The sequence below is a fragment of the Nanorana parkeri genome, unplaced genomic scaffold (assembly GCF_000935625.1).
Source record: "Nanorana parkeri isolate BGI_ZX_2015 unplaced genomic scaffold, ASM93562v1 scaffold355, whole genome shotgun sequence".
NCBI lineage: Eukaryota > Metazoa > Chordata > Amphibia > Anura > Dicroglossidae > Nanorana > Nanorana parkeri.
The window spans coordinates 1,364,227-1,384,299 of record NW_017306623.1 but is presented as its reverse complement, the minus strand read 5'-3'; the positions used below and the strand labels follow the sequence as shown (position 1 = coordinate 1,384,299).

At 40.6% G+C, this 20,073-nt stretch overlaps 1 protein-coding gene across 1 annotated transcript in view; it reads right to left on the bottom strand.

Moving 5' to 3' along the window:
* The window catches only part of MPP7 (membrane palmitoylated protein 7), a 316,603-nt gene that overhangs the window by 21,020 nt on the left and 275,510 nt on the right, over nt 1-20,073 (bottom strand). Inside the window, exon 15 of the mRNA XM_018558730.1 lies at nt 13,467-13,547. Within this exon, the coding sequence (XP_018414232.1) occupies nt 13,467-13,547 (81 nt within the window). The remainder of the gene's footprint in view (nt 1-13,466; nt 13,548-20,073) is intronic.

The window sequence follows — 20,073 nt, the reverse complement described above, 5'->3', positions numbered from 1 at the left end:
TCTGATTCTGACCTCTTTCTGAAAATGCTAGCTAAATGGCTGCCTGGAATGAAGTGTTTCTTAGCCACCGACCTAGTATGTGTATCAGGAAAGTCAGTCAGAAGTTCCTTTTTGAATACTTGCTCTTGGGGACTATCTCAAAGTATTGAACAAGGAGCATAAGCAACTAGGAATGGTAGCCTCCATGTTTCTCTCATGAACTGTTTTCTTTAAGAATACCAGAACATTTTATTGTGTAACACAATAATACTTCAATTTCTTTTACTGCAGAACCCATGTAATGTATCAAACATGCTATGGTCTCTAACAATGGTTTACCTCAGACTGGCTGTATTGCTTCAACTTCCTGTTCCACAGAACGTGATTGGAAATCTCTCCAAGACCAACCTAAAAGCATTTGATGGGACTTTTCAGGTGCTACAATGATACCACTACCAAATTATAAAAAACATACAATTTTATGATTTTTTTTTTTAAATGGTGATAACAAATATCAATGCGAATGTCATATCCTATATGTGTTACCCTATCCATTATCCTATATGGTTGGGGAAGGGAACACTGAGAGGTAGCAGTACACAAATTGTATGTAAATGTGTACATTTACATACAATTTGTGAACCGAGCATTCTAAGTTTTGTGTTGCTTATATTATTAGCTATTTTAATCAAATTGATGTTTGATATCAACAAATCTTTTAAAATAAAATTGTATATATTTGATAATTCTGTAGTGTTCTCATTATAGCACCTGAAAAGTCCCATCAAATGTTTTTTTTTTGTTGGTCTGATAAGTCAAATTTAGGGATGTGGTGCTTTGACCTTGTGAGTTGTGTCTTGATGTCTTTACTTGAGGAAGTCTTTCCAAAGTAAGGACATTCGCCTCTTAGACAGCTGTTACTGGAACAAGTGTCCCTGTTGGAAGAGTCCCACTCTATTGCTGTTCCTGTGACAACACTAAATTTTCTCCCACGTTCAGTCCTAATGACAAAAGTCACCCGTACAAAAAGAGAGCGTGAATTTCTCCAGCAGACACCCAGATAGCAATCAGGAGTTCTAATCCTTCCCTACTTCACTAAACACTACAAAAAATACACTTTAATACACTTCAGATTTAAATATATGTGAATGTGATCAGCTTTATGGAAATTATCAACATATGCCAAAAAAAATAAGTAATGCTTATTTAAGATGTACAAGGGCGGCTATTTTTGGTCATCATGTATGTCAAGCTTCCTGCTGAGTATTTTAGTACAATGTGCCTCTCATCTCAATAGAAGTCTATGGACAGAGCTTGCTCAGATTTTTATACACAACGATATAATTTCTAAATTCTGATTATGTCCACAATTAGAATACATGCCCTGGACTACATCTGAGGCCCTTTTCTACAACAACCAGCCTCTGCACCACTGATATTTAAACATATTAAATATCAGCGATTTAAAAAAAAAAAATTTAAAGAGCTTACTCTACGCCTAATCTGCGTCTTTACGATTCCTGGAACAGCTGCTGTACAACGAGCTCATTTCAATGTATATTTTTCGGAAAATAAAATCTACATTTATAAGATGGTTTTAATCTGGTTTTGTCATAAAAGGTATTTTTTCCATCTCTCATACATACGGATTTCCAGCGCGTTCGCTCGCTGTCTGCTGATGGGGTCTAATTGACAACAGAGGCTGCGCTCCCTGTGGGATAACATATGTTAACCTGCATTAAACCCTCAGCCTCCTGCGGAGGACAGAAAGGTTAAAGTCCCAGAGAGGAAATCATCTTTATAAGTATGTCTCAAACAGAACATTTTAACACATGGAGCATCATGGGAGTGAGAGTGCTGTGGACTGTTAAAGATGTTTTCGTCTGTCAGACAGCTCACTAACAGAAACCAATGTGTCGCACATGTGCTTTGTGAGATACACTCCAGTTTCATTTTACTGTGTCAACTTCCACCTTCAAATTAAACGACTACCGAACATGTGTGATCGTAACGCAATAAGGGCAAACGCTGGGCCGCTACAGTAATAGTGGGTCAAATATGGCAAAGTAATTACCTAATTACCCCATTTTGTAAATGGTTAAATCACAACTGATCGGTATTAGAAAAACACAGACAACACATTATTTCAAAATAATAGAGATGGTAATAATATATGCAGTTTGGCTGAAAGAAAATTACAGACAGGTCTGAATCTTTACTGCAAGATGAGACCAATTATTTGTCTTCCATTCCGGTCACTGGAAGGTAATACATGTTCAGGCTTATTTATAGCATGCAATCAAATTTGAACCTCAAAAAGGGGAAAAAAAAACCCCTCAGATTCACGGCAGATGTTAAAACATTTCAAGAAATACGTTTCGTCTGCAATAGATCTCTGATTTATCATAATGGTGGGGTTTGCAAAATTAAAAAGAAATATTTATTTAAACATGGTTGATTGCTGTTAACAATCTGATCAGAGCAATTCCGGCAATCCTTTTATTGTGTGTATACTGGAGCTCCATGTCTATATAGGTTATGTCAAGTAAAAATGTAGATGGGGTCAACAGGATAATGTATGGAGCAAAAACATGAAAAGGAAAAAAGAAACATATATGGAGGACCTTTTTCTCAAAAATTCATATATTGTTTTGCCACTCTTCTATACCACTTGCATTAGGTTCTGGTATTGCTTTTTTTTTTCTAAGTGTGTCCCAGTGCTATATATATATATCTATTATGCAGGTGGCTGTACAGGGGGGGGAGGATGATGGAGGGGGTGATGGACCATGGAGGGAGGATGGACAAGCAGGCTTCATAGGTGTGATTTGGGTCGCTGTACAGCCATCTGCTGTAGCCATCTGCTTGGTGTAATTATAGTGTCAAAAGTGACTATGTGCCATTTCAGTTGCGGTATAGAAGGAAAAATATAGATGGGACAGGTGAGGGGGAGCTCTCCTTGTGCACCACTATATGTTAGGTGCATAGATATGAATATCCAAATCTGCAAGGGGAGTCGGTGTAGGTGATCTAGGGTATAATCATTAAAACAAAAACCAGAAAGTTAGGTCAATGTCCTGTGACCTTAAATAAGTCCTGATGTCGGCAAAAGTCAATCAACCAATCATCTGTTTTACCCTAAATATTAGAGTGATAGCGTATGGAGGATAATACTACTTATCTGTCCTCCTAGGGTTGCCCTGGGATTCCCTGAAGGAATAAGTCTTTGTCTATTTTTCCCTGCTTCTATCTGGATAAACCCCGGTGCATGGATACCGCGGCTTATGCGGTGCACGAGGGGTTAACTGGAGGGGAAGGAAGCATTGACGCCCAACCCGTTTTTTCGGATATAGAACACGGAAATGGACAAGATACTATAACCACGAGGGATCGTTGAAAGGGCTCTTTTCAAATCCACTTATTGCTTCATGGAATCCCAGGATCTTAAAAGCTCCCCTCCATCAACTCTAGCATACTTGGGAGAGGCAATTCATCGTTTGATTTTTGGAGTACTATCAACTTGTGTGTGAAACGTGTTCTCACTCCTACTAACTGCCGATACTATAATTCACATCATAAGATGAGAGTTAGGCCAGCTGTTAGGATTAAAATAGCTCTGAGTATATTAAGAAAATTGTTTCTGAATGGGGAACTTCGTGCATGCCCTCTCCATCACCCAGCCAGATCACATCCCTTACCCGTGGAAGTTCAATCTAGCAGGATCACGTAAACAAGCAAGCTTTTTATCAGAAGTTTAGGATCAAGCTATACAGAAACCATCACAAGTTACCTTGATGTGTTTTGAACATTCATGCTTACTATTTTGGATGCTAGAAAGTTAATTGTTAGAATTAAAATCAAGATAAACAGAAATCATCACGGGTTGCCATGATGCATTTCACACATCATGGGCCTAATCAGTATGTACGGATGTCTGTGAAGGTTCTCATTCATCCAGGTCATGGTATATCTGTAAAAAAACTAATCAAAGCAACTGCACTTGCTGTATTTTTCTTGAAGATGTTTCGCTGCTCATCCGACTAGCTTTGTCAATTCAGAAGATGTATCTCATTTTCCGAATTGAGAAGCTAGTTGGATGACCAGCAAAACGTCTTCAAGAAAAATACAGCAAGTACAGTTGCTTTGATTTATTTTTTACAGATATACCATGACTTGAATGAATGAGAACCTTCACAGAAATCTGTGCATACTGATTAGGCCCATGATGTGTGAAATGCATCATGGGAACCCATGTTAATTCCCGTTTAGCTTGTTTTAAATTCTCAAAGCACCACCGGGTATCCCAGATACTCCTCCATGTATGGCACCGAGGTCCCAGGTATGATGAGGGACTGGGAATGGTGGCTAGATCTATCTGGCCACCTTTTTCTTTCGGTCCTCTCAGCATCGGTCCTCTCCGGGCACCTTGTGTGCCTGGTGAAGTGCCGGGTGGTCACTTTCGATGGGGATGTCCATCCATGTGGGGATTTACAATATAAGGAATGCTTTAGGAGCTATACACTGTGCAATGTTGCTATATGCCCTATGTGACCATACATTGAGAGAATAATTCTATGCAAGAAAATCTCTTTCTAATGCTAGATCAATATATACACTGATCCCCTGAAGAAGCCATTGGCGAAATGCGTCGGGATGAATTACGCCAGACTATTATCTGAACACTAACTGAAGGATAGCTCCATTATCCTGACTGCATAAATCTACATGTATGGACTGTAAATGCTTTTACCTACTGGATTCATTTTTAAACTATGAGTTTTGTGTACAATAAACTATTGATATATGTTTTATATATATACATGGTCTTTGCCTTGTTACCTCTCTAGAAACCCTCTATACCCTACTTTTGCTTGTTTGTTTTAAATTCTAACAAATAACTTTCTAGCTTCCAAGATCCTGCTGGATTGGACAGTTTCTATTTTCATCTTTCAAACTCTTGTTAAAGTATACAAGAACATTTCCTCTGCATTGACTTGCATCTAACGGATAAGTAGACAGAATGAATGCTGGATCTTAAGACAAGCACTTGTTTGGCATTGTGGAACACAAGAGAAAGAGGTGCATCAAAGTGCTCATTATGGACCCATTACGGGTCCATGATATCGGCGACATCACCGAGATCACTTGTAAAAAAACAAGCAGCGGCTTCTCCGCTGTACTCTAGCAGGGCTAAATGTAGAAAACAGCTACCCACCGGGCGCCTGGAGCTGCGTGTCCCGGGCGTTGGGAGATAGGAATTTCACACCCATGCTACCCTCTACTCCCTGCTGCCCCAAGGCCTTGGTTGGCTTTGTGGGAAATCCGACCCTGATTACGCTCCTTAGAGCACGGGAGTGCCCAGTTGAAAAATGGCGGCTCCAAAGTTGGAGATCTGGCATCCCAGCATCCCTTGTGTCAATCCTCTGAGCCTCTCTATCTAAAAGAGGAGCTCACACTGCCAAAGCACCAGATTTCTGCCAGCGCTCAGGATTCCTGCGGCCTCTGGTAATTAAATGTAATGCAGGCCACTCTATGTGACGGCTTAGCTCAGTTTGAGAGCTTTAATGTAGAGACAGGTTTTCTTTCAGTCAAAGCGCGCTCTTATATGGAGCTCCTGAAAATAACAGCCTGTTTCACCAAGAAGCAGGCCCCTGTTCTGAAAATGATTAGCACGTTCACGCTGCTGTCATTCAGTCAGGCCCTGAGTGGTGTTTAGTTTGCAGAGAATGAATGATACGCTCACTACAAAGTCACACAGGAATCTCGCTGAAGGAGGCGAGCGGCGCAGAAATCTCAGGAAGCACACAGTGTTGATTTCATAGCGGTGTAACATACCAATATAAATTAGTGTCATTTATCTCACAGCACTAATCTGTAAGGCCCGCTGCCTCGTGGTGTAAATAAGATGTATTACATAAAGCGCTCATTCTCCTCCCTGGAATTGTATGTATTTCACATGCTTGTTTTAGCAGATACTAATCAAGAAAAATGACGGGCGGACGGTATGGAGACGGGTACATTTCAGTAATATGAGACAATTTCCTTTGATCCAGCCATGAATCTGGTGCAAACATTGAGAAGTAATTAGATCAATTCCGGTATAAATGGAAATGATGTCCTGAGATTTACACAGCTTTCTCATACAACACAGCCAGGTGGTTGACAACACTTGCTGTTAAGGACTAGTTTGGTGTCCTCTTTGCACCCCCGTTCTCTGATTGAATAGTGAAGGAGACGCAGCAGACTTATGAGGTCATCCCTCTGCTCACTCTGCTTTCTCCCCATATCAACATGTTCACTGTCAGCACACTTCCATGAAGCATACCGGAATGACTCTCAGCCCTACCCCTTCTCACAGTCTGAGTGCTGCTGTTAGAAGGATTGCAAGAGGCTGGTATCAAATCAAATTCAGGTCCTCAATTTAGCTCTGCTTGCCCAAAGCAGGGCTAAATGTAGAAAACAGCTACCCACCGGGCTCCCGAAACTGCATGTCCCGTGCGTTGGGAGATAGGAATTCCACACCCCTGCTACCCCCAGGCCGGGCTTTGGTTGGCCTTCTGGGAAATCTGGCCCTGATTACGCACAAGGTGTGCCCAGGTTTGGGGGCTCCTTAGAGCACCGAGAGTGCCCAGTTGAAAAATGGCGACTCCACAGCTGGGCTGTGACGTGTGTATGAACCCGAGCAGCAGCCATGTTAGCTTCCTGGCGGTTCTCTTTCTTAAAGGATTCTACTTTAAGAACGAGAACTTTTTTGAATAAATCCATGTTTTGTCTATTTAAAGCTCGCTCCCATGATGAACTACAATCTCAATAGAAATTATTAAACAAAACGTGACATTGTAGTCCATCACGGGAGCGAGCTTGGAGCTGTGGCTACTTTACAACACACACAGGGACCATGGGGAACAAAAGTAGCCACCCTCCAGAAGGAAGGACAGTGTCGGCACCAATTCAGAGATGATTTGAGGATCTGCAGCTGAGTGATACACAAATAAGATACATTTTTGTTAATAGTGAAGGTACTTGAATGCATTTTTAAGATTTAACTCCTGAGTTTAGCATCACTTAAAAAAAAAAGAAGCATAATAGAAATAAAACTTTGTGGTTAGTTAGCATGACATTTTAGTCTTCGCTCCTAAAAATTCTGTCACAGACACATTCATAAATTCCCCCCAATGTGCTGGAAGGTGTCCCTCTTTCTCATCTCAGAAAGGTGGGAGGTATGCTACAAGATGCCAAAGAGAATTTCTATTGATAGGCAGAGTTCATCAAAAAACGAATTGTTTTACTACATTCTATATTCCTGGTAGTGTAAAATCTCGGAATTGTGGTCCGCTTTACATTTATAAGAACATTTGATGCATCATTTTTTTTTTTTTTTGCTTTCATGCTTGAGCTACAAAGGTCACCTTAAACTTTAATTTCTGAAGCAAAGAAAATCACTATAAGGCCTCATTCACACTGACAATGACATATATGCATCTATAGGACATTTCTAAATGTATATAAATGCATGTCATGATTTTAAATGGTATAATTTACACTGTACATGTAAGTCATGTAGTTTAGCCGTGTTTACAGAAAATACAATGCTGTTTCTCCAAGGGCAGAGTAGATGCTCTGAATGCACCTAAACAAATAGAAAAGTGTGTAAACGCAATTACATTTGAACACAGGGGAAGTGGGTCTGAAAAGCAAAAAGCTTGTTTATACTTCCCAGATACTGTAGTGTCTTATGCGTTTAAATAAACCAAACGCAGTGTAAATGTAGCCTAAGACTTTGATTTATAAATGTGTCAATAGACACCTTTGGAAAGCTTTGAAGCTACTTGCTTAGCTGTAAAACCGATCACCGAGAGAACAACAATATTCCAGGAGGATATTAAATAAATAGCTCAATCCGGAAACAAGTTATCAAACTTTTTAATATAGCAGCTGTGTCTGTTCGCAAAGGATCCACCGGTTTATGGAACACCGGTCCATTAATGGCATTGTTAAGCAAAGATTTATTTTTTCTTTTACAGCGTGTTAAATGATCGCTTTATTTCTTTTGTACGTTTTGTAACACTGCAGAAAATATTGATTCAATTTAACGCCCAGGGGGATGATAAAGATGACGTTGTCAATTACAGAAAATGTGAAGGTGAGTAATGAGAAATCCAAAGAAAGCAGAAACTGGACGGACGGAGCCGTCTGCTTGACCGCTACACCTTAAGCTGTGGTCCATCTCCTGCCTGTAATAGCATGTGGCCAATAGGGAATACAGACACACATGCTAATCTAAGCCTTAAAAGCCATTAAAGAATACCTATTGTATTGTTTCACTAAGTATTCATTCTTGACTGCTATTCAAATATTTGTTGTCTGATTTTAGTGCAATCTGTATTTATTAATAAGTCACAGAGGAAACAATACAAAGAACAAAGGGAGTGCGCCCCAAAGGGAACCTGGCATAACATGGTATCAATACAGATGGTGATAATCCGATGCTGGAGCATGGGCATGGTTCGGGGGCAATGCCCCAAACCAATTCAAGGCTCACCGAGCAATCCGCAACGAGGGTGCGGATCGGTCCACTACACCTGCCTACACCTTGTTGTAATCGGTTTTACTTGTGTTACATTTTTGTTACAGGTAAGCATTCTTGTGGATATCTTTATATTAGATATTACAATCAGCATCCTGGATGAACAACTGCTATGATAATATCAATGATGTATATGAAAAGTGTTTGTGGACATTTGTGTTGCATTTGACAAGCTTGCTGTGAGTCACTTTGAAGGTCATTAATCTATGTGAGAGCAGGTACATGCTACCATGTTTACATTTTAAATAATTAGCTAAAATTCTGTATTTCTGTTTTATTTTAGTGAGTTCTCTGCTTGTAGTGTTAAAAGAGTCAGAGTAACAGAGTCGTGATCAATTATCTCTAACTAATGTAGCACCTGCAAATTCACTGCAAACACAGGCTAACCAACTGAAGATCTTGCTTCCACCAGGAGGCCTACAGAACTGAGCAGTGAAATTCAATGTTTCAATCCTGAAGCCACTCTTCCAATGTAATACAAAAAAAATCCCAAGAAAGTAAGAAAAGTGATGCTCTCATGAGATGTTTGGTACTTAACACTAACCATCTGATAACCCATATACTAGCAGTACCAATGTTTTAGCTCTACTATAGAGAAATCTCTATATATTCTTATGAAGAATCCACTAGAAGGCCAAAAACACCATAATGACAGTTCCGCCAGAGCTTTCCACTACTGCAGCACTGTCAGTTATCCTGCTGAGCAGCCATTCAAAATATGCGGCATGGCGCTGAGTGTCACCTTGAGGTGAGGTGGGGTGGGCTGGGGGTATGGCCGCGAGGGAGCTCCATTTATATGTGCATTGCTTACAGCTCCCTCGCGTGCCCTACAGAGGTGCCTGGACTGAAGTGATGTCACATTCTGGTACCTCTACAGTGCCTGCAAGGGAGCTGTACAAGCAATGCACATTAGGATGGAACTTCTCAACAGCACAGCATCCCACACTGGACCCCAGGCAGAGCATCCACTCCAGTTCTCGTAAGGCAGGAGACTGTGTAGATCTTAAAAACAAAGGAAAATAAATAAATATATTTTTTGGAGTGTGTATGTATGTTTGAGAATGTCCGTGAGATTGTGAGTGTGTGAGATTGTGGTTGTGTGTGTCTGCCAGCACCCCAAACGCATCGCCCACAGTCCGATTGCCCACAGTGGAACGCGTAAAACTGCAATGCCGTGCATTTCAGTGTGGTGCGACTTGGGTTGCGACTTAATGAACAAGGACAAATGTGGGTCCTGAGGTTACACAGGTTGTGAAGCATTGCCCTAGAGAAAGGATAGCCAAACTTCAGCCCTCCAGCTGTGGTTAAACTACAACATCCATCATATATCTGCCTCTGGAAATCCAAGTTGCAATGCCCTATGGGATTTGAAGATTCACCACAGCTGGAGGGCCAAAGTTTGGCTACCCTACCCTAGAGCATTCTTTATAGAAATAACTGAAAGTGCACTTAAGGGGTTACAAGGTTTTCAGATTACAGCCAAGTCCTTTTACATGTTTCAGTTATTGCATTGTTTTGTATAAAAAAAAACTACTTTCATGTCCGCTTTATTTCTTTTGACACTTGGCTATCACGGCTACACACTTGTGTGCACATAAACATGACACACAGAGACATAATAGCAGAAAAACTGGCACGCCATCAGTCTTACCGACATACACATCACAGAACGGGATCCGAGAGCCGAGGAGGAAGTGACTATCAAATTAAGCACACCACCCAGCAATTAGTGGAAATATGGAAACACACTTTACTTGTTGTTCACTGCAGACCACAAAATCACTCAAAATGACTTGTGCCCACAAGAATGTGGAGTATCCTGTACAAGCATTGCGGTAAATATCTAGGAGGGCTCCAGCTACTTGCACTAAGCTGGGTGGTACATGATATTGGATACAGTTTCTTTCACGTTTTATGTTGAATGGTGTGTATGGGCATATTTGACATGAAGATGCAGTTCACTTAGGCTGGGTTCACACCTGAGTGTATTTTTTCAGCTCGTTTTATTTGCGTTTTTTAGCACGTTTTTCGGTTCCGTGAAACGCGCGTTTCACTGGCGGTATGATTTTTGTTGTTGATTTTTTTCCCTTATTTTCTCTATTTAAAAAAAAAATATTTTTTTTCCACTTTCAAAACTTCCCACCGCCTCCGCCCCCCTGCGATGTGGCCGCTCGCAAGGGACGGAACCCGGAAGTCGGCTGCCGCCGGAGGACACAGTGGGGATCGCGGACAAGGTAAGACCTGTACGCTGTATTCCCGAGTGTGGCTCGGGGTTAACAAAGCGGTAACCCCGATCCACACTCGGAAATACCAATGGAAACACGTGGAAAAACGCCCCAAAGAAGCTCCTGTACTTCTTTGGGCGTAGGGCGTTTTACAGCGCGTAGGAACCATGCCCATAGGCAATTATTGGTTTTCACATGTTGAGTGTTTTACAGCGCGTAGGAACGCGCTGTAAAATGCCCAGGTGTGAACCAAGCCTTAGTGATTCCTTGTATCTGGGTTTATTCAATTAGAACTTTTATAGAACTGGAATGAAAACAGGTGTCGTTGTTCCCACAGCAACTGGGATCTGTATAATTTTTAAAACCGAATTATATAAAAAAAACACATCAGGTATCGCATTATTAAATTGGCTGCTGTGAACAATACACACTGCCCATTTAGGCCTCATTTACACGAGCCAGGCGGATTTTTACCACCCTCTGCAAAGCAATCTGTGGTGGATCGCTTTTCAGAGAGAAGTTGAGCTGCTGTTTGAAGATGCTCAGGAGGTTATATTGCTGCCACATAAATGCCTGCTTTTTTTTTTTTTAAACCCAAGGGGTATTCTGCATTGGAATACTGCATCGCAGTCGCATTTTAAGCAGTTGGCACATGGCTGCTGTGCAGTCCCATTAATTTCAGTGGACATGTCTGGAAATTTGACATGGTTGCGAAGCTGGCCTGTGACAAGCGTATGAACCCGAGCAGTGGCCATGTTAGCATTTAGAAGGGTGGTATGGGGGCTGGGGGTTGGTGGAGGAGACAAAAATGTGGATCAACAGCCTGTTAGCACCACCCCATTGCTGCACATGTAAATAAGGGGCTGTAAACAATTTTTGATCAGTAACAGAATGTAGTCCAATCACTTTATAATGTACAGTTGCCGCAACCAATCAAAAATTGATTTTGAGCGACCTGCTGTAGTCTACTGTGTTCAATGCCTGAATAGCGTCCAAAAAAACCAATATCCTGTAAGAAAGCATGTTTGGGGACATCAGTGCTGTTATTTGTGAAGGTTTATTAGATTTGGGACACAACCCCATACGGTTTAGAGCTTGAGCTCTCTGGTTTATTTATTGATTACAGGTTTTTATATAGCGCCAACAATTTTATGCAGCGCTTTACATAGTTGCATATTCACATCAGTCCCTGCCCTCAAGGAGCTCCAATGAGTGTGAGTTTTGCATTTTAAACATTAAGCTGAGCCTACTCTACCAATTACCCATGACAGAGGCATGATGAGGCAAAACCTTGTCAAATAAATGAAGATGGGTACATGGTCTACCTTCCCTATCACCATCCTTGTAAATGATATGTGTGATTTAAAACAAACCTCCCATAGCAACACCTATATGAACAAACATCTCCATACAAGTTCGTCCAACATAAGGCCCCAGTATTTCTAGGTTCTTCAGTCTTCACCTTCAGGGCACCCTAGTATCCTCTCTGTCAGTACAAAAGAGCAATATTCTGGAAGCCAGAATCCAACAATGCCAAGCAGATGTCTTGGTGACATATAGAGAGTTTGCTAAGGACAACACTTACTTTCCATTTTATCCAATTCCAAAAGCAATCGTGCTACCCATCAGAAGTTGTCCTATTGATGCAGTTATTAAGTGCCATCAATTTTAATTGAGTACATATTGTGAGTTTTATATGGCAGTGTTTATCTTTAACTATCTTTTTGACTTTACAATTTATTTGTTCACCATTAAAGGGTTAGGCACATTTTCAAAAAAATCCCCCAAGCATTCCAGCATCCCAGGCACATTGCAGACCAGTGTCCAGCTTTTTAAAAAATGTGCTCTTTTTGCATTCTGCAAAAACTGCTTGGTAGGTGACCCCATGCGTCGGATGTTAGAAGCTTGCCACCAACACAGAAGGAAGGAGTGTGCTGACTTATTCAAAAACCGTAAATGCACAGTGCGCTCTCTCTCTCTCTTTCCTTCGCTCAAGGCTGAACTCAGCTACTGCACTTGGAGAGACATTGCACTGCACATGCTGGGGAGACGCTTGTCTTGTCCGTCCCGTTCTGCAGTTTAGGGTCGCTTGCCTAGGAGTTTCTGTGGAAAGGCTGTGTGCGGCCTACAGGTCTAGAAAGCAAAAAGGTGCACCTTTTTTAAAAGCTAAACAGTGGTGTGTAATGTGCTGAGGATGCTGGAATGTACGGCAAATTTTGTTGGAAATTTGCCTGAAAGTGAACTAACCCTATAAATATTTTTATTATTGTAGTAAATCTACAGATTTGCAGATTATTCACTAGAGGCAGGGTAGAATAACTTCTAAAATCACTCATCCTAATTGTTTAACAGTTGTTGAGATATGATATCATCCACACATGGAATGCTTCTTTTCCAGTAAGGTGGCTAGTTCATAGACTTGCATTGTGAGAAGGAGCAGTAAAGCACAACCATTATATACAGTAGCATAGAGAGCAGATTCTATGTAATCTATATATGTACGTAAACAACTGCAAACAATATACGGAATTGTTTTTTTAAACATTAGCACGCATTGAGGAGATTATTCCCATCAAGCTGATCACTTTCACATGTATATCTAAAAATCAAAAAAGATTCATGACATTCCCTTTAAATAAGCTAAACTAAACAGAAAACACAAGGTAAGCACTTACGTGGTACTGTTACTCCATAATGCTGGGTGTCACTGATCAAAACTTTCCTCTTCAGTTCATTTAATCCAACACCCACTGGACCTAGATGTAGAGATGAACATGTGTTAGTACAAGCCATGTGTCTGGCACACGTCAGCGCACAGAGACATTGAAGACCAACTTCAAATTGGAAAATATACGTAAACAGAACATGAAGCCGCAGAGGTACAATGAGAGAGATATAATTTGTACAATAGTGCATTTGACTATTTTATTTCTTCTCATGCAGTCAGTAGGAAGAGCTACTTTTTATATGTTTCCCAGGTCTCTTCTGCTTTGCCAGAATTATGCAGAGCTCAATAACGCAATAAGTTTAAATTTACACACATACATAAGTTAAAGGGGTAAAAGCAAAGACAAAGCACTCCTTTTCCCTCACTACTGCCGTTTTCAATTGGATCTGTCATGTTTCATACCATTTTAGATAACTTCTAGTGCTCTGGGGATTCTTTGTCATATATTTAATGTAAAAAAAAAAGGTAAATAACATACCATATTTTGCGCTCCATAAGGCGCACCTGACCATAGGACGCAGGGAGGGTAGGGTTCTGTGACAGCTGCAGTTAGTGACAGCTGAGAGTCTCAGTGATCACACAAAGCAGACGAAGAACGGACATTCTTCGTCTGCTCTACGGGTTCTATGGTGAGCTCCTATGCCGTGGTCACGGGTCCCCCTGAGGAGCGGGGTACCCCAAAAACCACGGCAGGAGGGTCCCGGACACGATCGCCGCCACCGCTCGATTTGATACAAGTGATCTGATTAGATCACTTGTATTAAACGAGCAGCGGCTCCTACTGTACATTTAGCTCTGCTTGTCAGGAGCAGGGCTAAATGTACAAAAAAACTACTTGCCCGGCACCCGAAACTGCATGTCCCGGGCTCCATAAGACGCACAGACATTTTTGCCCCCCTTTTGGGGGGGAAAAGCACGTCTTATGGAGCAAAAAATACGGTATATATAGATATATTTATATCTATATATAAAATAAAAAAATTGTTTGTGGAATATCAGCATAAAAAAAAATTCTTATATAGTAATACAATGATAGAAACATGAATATTAAGAAAATATTTCCTATAATATATACACAGTTGGTATAGAATATACACAATGGCTAGGCTTGCAAGATAGTTATTTTGAAGTTGAGGTTTCATTTAGTTGTTGATATCTAGGGTCCTCCCAGAACCTCTCTAAGGGCCAATACATCCCTCTGCCATCACCAGTTCTCTACACTGATGTAAACAGCAGAATTTGGCCCATTCTCTTTACAAGGAAAGGATGTGCTGCAGGCAGAATTTAACAGAAATGTTCAAAGTAATGCACTTGTGAAGGATGTAGGAGCTTAATTGCCTCCGACATATTTCACACAATTAGATGGTCTACAGCGAAAACAAATATATTAGTAGTAAACCATACTGTTTAAATATTGTTTCAGGCATATTTTGATGAAAACTGCCTTATTCCTTTAAATCCCCTTTTTTTAATGGCAGGCTGCATGGTGGAGCAGATTTTTCTCATCAATCTTTAAAACTGTGCTACTCTTAAAATTCTATTTTAGTGAAGCATTCAGACTTAGGGATTTAGTGCTGGGCAGCTGGATGTTTCCAGATACCCTTTCTGCATTGAAAAGAATCCAGACACTTACATTCAAGCCATTGTTTTATAATAAACATCAGTCAGTCATTAACTGTAAGCTGTTATTACTCAGATGCAGAAAATGCTTACACTTTGAAGCATTTTACAATTTTGTATTGTTATACAGCTCACTCTTGGACAATCAGCGGGATTTAAAAAGTTTCCTCATGCTCAGTTTTCATTGAAATATTGTCGGTGCAGAAAGAGACTCATATGTAAGTGTCCATAAAATGTTTCTAATACTGTCATAGGTCACATCACTCATTCTTCATTACAATGTCTGCAAAAGCTGGGCTTCTTATTGAGGACCCTGCCGCTTGATGACCACCCAAGATAGTCTATCCTACTTGAAGCTGTCACATGCCGCATGGACTGCAGTTGCACTTGTTGTGTAGTTCATTCATAACAATGTCCATCATAGCATCAGCACTGGCACAACCAATCAAAATCTGCAGCAGATGCATGTCCAGTTTTATTGGCATGCAAGGTCAACAGAGAAGCCAATTTTGGCTAGTGGCTCTAGTAGAAGAGTGTTAATATGTATGTGCATCTTTCTGACTAAAATGATTAAAAATAATGCACAAACCAAGATACATCATCCTAGAGTTATTATTATTATTATACAGGATTGATATAGAGCCAACAGTTTGCGCAGCGCTTTACAATACAGAGTAGACAGTATAATTACTATACAATTCAAGACAAGATGGTAAGGAGGGTCGTGCCCATGAGGGCTTACAATCTAAGAGGGAGGGACAAGTGATACATGAGGACAAAGCTGTGTAGGGATGAAATGTTTGAGAAAGAGTTCAGTGGTTGTTTGAAGTGTGATAGGTTTCTCTAAAGAGATGAGTCTTTAGTGATCGCCGAAAGGCAGTCAGAGTGGGAAATAGATGGACAGGTTGGGGTAAGGCATTCCAAAGAATGGGAGAGACTCTAGAGAAGTCCTGGAGGCAAGCATGGGAAGAGTTGACGAGGGAGCTAGAGAGCAGGAAGTCTTGGGAGAAGTGGAGGGGATGGTTAGGGTGATACTTTGAGACAAGGTTGGTGATGTAACCTTGGCAGAGTTGTGGATGGCTTTGTAAGTGGTCGTTAATATTTTGAATTTTATCCTTTAAGCGATTGGAAGCCAGTGAAGGGATTGACAGAGGGGGGTTGCAGATACTGAGCGGTTGGTTAGGTGGATAGGTCTAGCAGCAAACTGCAGGATAAGTCTAGAGTTCAACAAAACCATGTTTAGCTAATGTTGTGATAGCAGAGACCACTTGACAAATTTAGTCCTCAATCATAAAGGACATGTTCATACAAATTAGATCAGTTATAGATAGTTTCCAGCAAAGTAGTTCTTGTACCACTACAGTCTTCTGCACCCCATTGGATTTTTCTTGTTCAATATTTTTTTTATTAGAAAGATGTTTTAAGTGTTGTACAAGCTGTGACAGTTTTGACATCTGTGGTAGGTATTAGAACATTAGAGATGCAATAGACAAAAGACAAGATCACGTAATCGTAAACACGGCCCTAATTGATGGTAACTGAGAAGACTAGTCAGGATCCACTAAATTGACAGTCACACTCACTTAGGGTTGCCACATTTGAACTTGTCCAAAGGGTTGCTGCAGGAGCAAACGACTTCCATTGAAATCACTGCATTTTGTCGTCCTCCTTTCCTACAGACTAAATCTGCAACCATTTTTTGGTTAAGGGCCACATTCATTTGTAGGTTTAAAACACGCATACACGGCTCTTAAACAACGTTGGACACTATATTTACAACAATCATGCATGTAATAACCAAGGATATTTCTATAGACAAATCGAATTCTACACATACTAAGAATGTCTCGTTTTCTGCATCTTCAAACTGAATGTGCTATATATTAGATGCTTCCAGTTCATTTATAACTTCTGAAATGAGAAGCTGCTGTTAAGATTAAGTAATTACTGGAGTTAAATTATGGATCAATCAGCTGTGACAGCCATACTGGTGAGGCACACCGACAAGAGGTTCTGACTGCGTGCTGTTGGGGCAAGGAGGTATTCAATGATTTAGAAGTCAGCAGGTAGTCAAATAACTTGTAACCTCCCAAGATTCAGAGGTTTTATGGTGAATATTATTCACAGAGACAGCTTTAGTATCCAGAGATTTCAGGTGGACGTACTGACAGCAGCTCTAGAGGTTTTGTGAAGACACAATGGAAAGGAAAATAAAAAGATAATCCAACACAGATGGCAGACATCTCTGGAGTAGACTGGTAGTAGACTCTCTATGAAGGATGCTAAGACAGTTTGACAGTTATTGATGGTAATGCAGCTTTAGACTAAGTATACATGGGGCTGCAGGGAGAACAGAGCTGACCTGGCAGCGCTAATGTCATTCAGTGAATGGTAGAGTAAGGAGCTGTAATATATACAGGTACATCATATGAGCAGTGTATACAAGTTCAGATCCAGTCATGCAAAGTCAGGTCAGCTCTTTAAAATTGCAATGGTATATGTGTGGTGGTATATGGTAAATGTGTGCACTGAAGAATAATCTTGCATTTTACTCAAAATGGTAAAATATTTAATATTTGCGAGATCACATAGTAGAACAGGTGTTAATAATAACTAAGATCTGCACCACAAGTAATCCTCAGCATGCCCTGTTTTCACTAACCACTATACAAGCATCAAAGACAGGTCTTAATTTAGATATCATGATGCATTAGACACAACTGAACAACAATGTCCTTTTTTTTCTAAGCCCTGCCTCTTGCTTAATGTGATTATTTTAGTAATGCAATGTTGGAATGTATTGTTGGAAGAAGCATGCATTCTGCTTTTTATGTATTGAACTGTACAGTCCACTTTCCAGGAGAAAAGAGAGGTCACAGGTTTCTTGAATTGTAAAGCCTTCTGCGTTCTCCCAACATCCCCTGCACCCTCTTCACTCTGTATTACGTTCGATTGATTCAGCAACATATGTCCAGAGGAGGACAGAAGACGGAACCAAAACAAGTGACACGTTAGAACAGATTTGAGGTCTGGTTCTGCCACCTCTAAACCTTTACTAGCCCAATAATGCCTTATGGTAAACACAGCACTAATTGCAGGTGACTGACAAGACTAGTCAGAATCCTCTGAACATGTTGGTCATACACTCGGGACTGCCACATTTGAACTTTCCAATGGGCTGTGTGAGATTACAGCAGAGCAAACAAATAATACACTTGTAGTCAGGTGCTGCTAAAGCCTGCAAGAGCCTGAATTACATTATACAGGACAAAGGTGCCAAGGCTTGTACCCAGAACGCCCAGGGAGGGTGTGCAGGAAGTGGGGTGCACTTTACAATGCCACCCAGAAACCATCAACTCCTTGTCTGGAAATCTTTTCCATGTCCTCAACAAAATGTGTTCTACTGCCCCAGGTTTTAAGCAGTGGTTCAGAAGTTACAATTAAGCAGGAAAGCCAAGTCCTGGGTTTTTGTTCTGTCATTTGGTCACAAATACAAGAGTAGCCATAAAAAATGCAAGTATTAACCTTATATGTGATCCATGAAAAGTCAAAGGGGCAAATAGGACATCTAACCTTCATCACTGCCACATTTTTCTCAACATGTACACGCAAACCTATTGAGGAGGCAACGGGTTAAAAGGAGAGGGAAGAACCTTGGGCCCTGTTTATGGAAATATCTAAAATAATAACTTAGTTGCACGGGTCTTCAAAAGTTTTAATTTACTTGGTAAAGGACATGGTAAAGGTAGCAGTAGTCACTAATTTTCAATGTTGACAACATATCAACGCTCATCAGAGTGGATTCCACAGTTCAAATGAGCATTGGGTACATTCCCCAGCATTTATAGCCAAATGGGCAGCTCAGTTATCTTAGTCCATTCACCATAGTGTAATGCAATCTATATCTGCCTCAATACATTTCTTGATACCATGGTAAATGGAAAAAGGTGATTGAGTGAGCCATGTGGGTATACATGCTGGAAAAAGTCTTTAACATTCAGCTGAACAGGGAAAGCCGCTCAGACAAGCAGTAAACAACTCCAACATTACAAAACAGTTAGTTAAATGTGACTAACTACAACTAGATCTAACTTAGTAGTCCAATAAGCCAAGAATATTCCAGCAAAATGTCCTTTTTCTTGAACAACTTTGAAAATAAATGGAAACTTTTATAAAATACAATGATGTCCTTACAAAGATGCCACCAGGGATGAGATTCTCATCCTGCCTTAAGGTAAGAATAGTCCAAACTGGCAGAGGAATCACAGCTTTATATGAGCAAACCCTCCAATAGAGAGCCTCTGAATATTCTATTTATGAAGTCACCTAAAACAACTTGCATTTGACTCATCAGCTAAAACTGTATCTTTTCCAGCACAGACTTTATTAATCTGTCCTTTGGGAGCAAAACTTACAGACTCGCATCAGATCTCCAAATATTTTATTTAGCCCTCTCTTCATTTCTGTAATTAAAAAGTGAAAGTACAGGCAAAGTAAAACCTTCTATTAAGCCATGTAAAGCCATGCCTGATCATTACAATATAATCATATACTGGCGTTCATCTTTATGGACAATACATGGCGTGGTGACTGGGATTTCTCAGCCTGATATATTAATAATAGACGAAGAAACATTACTCAAAATGACTTCATTTTATGTGCTTTATATATTTTTTTATTAATACTTGCGGAAAGCCTTGCCACATTCTGAATAGCTACATCAGAAATCCACTGTGAATCTTCTGTATACTGATTCAGTAGGGTTGACAGTCCAGTCAACCCTACTGAACCGGTACACAGTAGATTCTGGAATGTGCACAGAAGGTTTGCATTGAATGTACTAAATCACAGTGTTCCCGATGACCATAGGCGTCGCTACAGGGGGGCAATTGCCCCCCCCGTGTTATGCTTTGCCCCCCGTGTGCCCCCCCGCT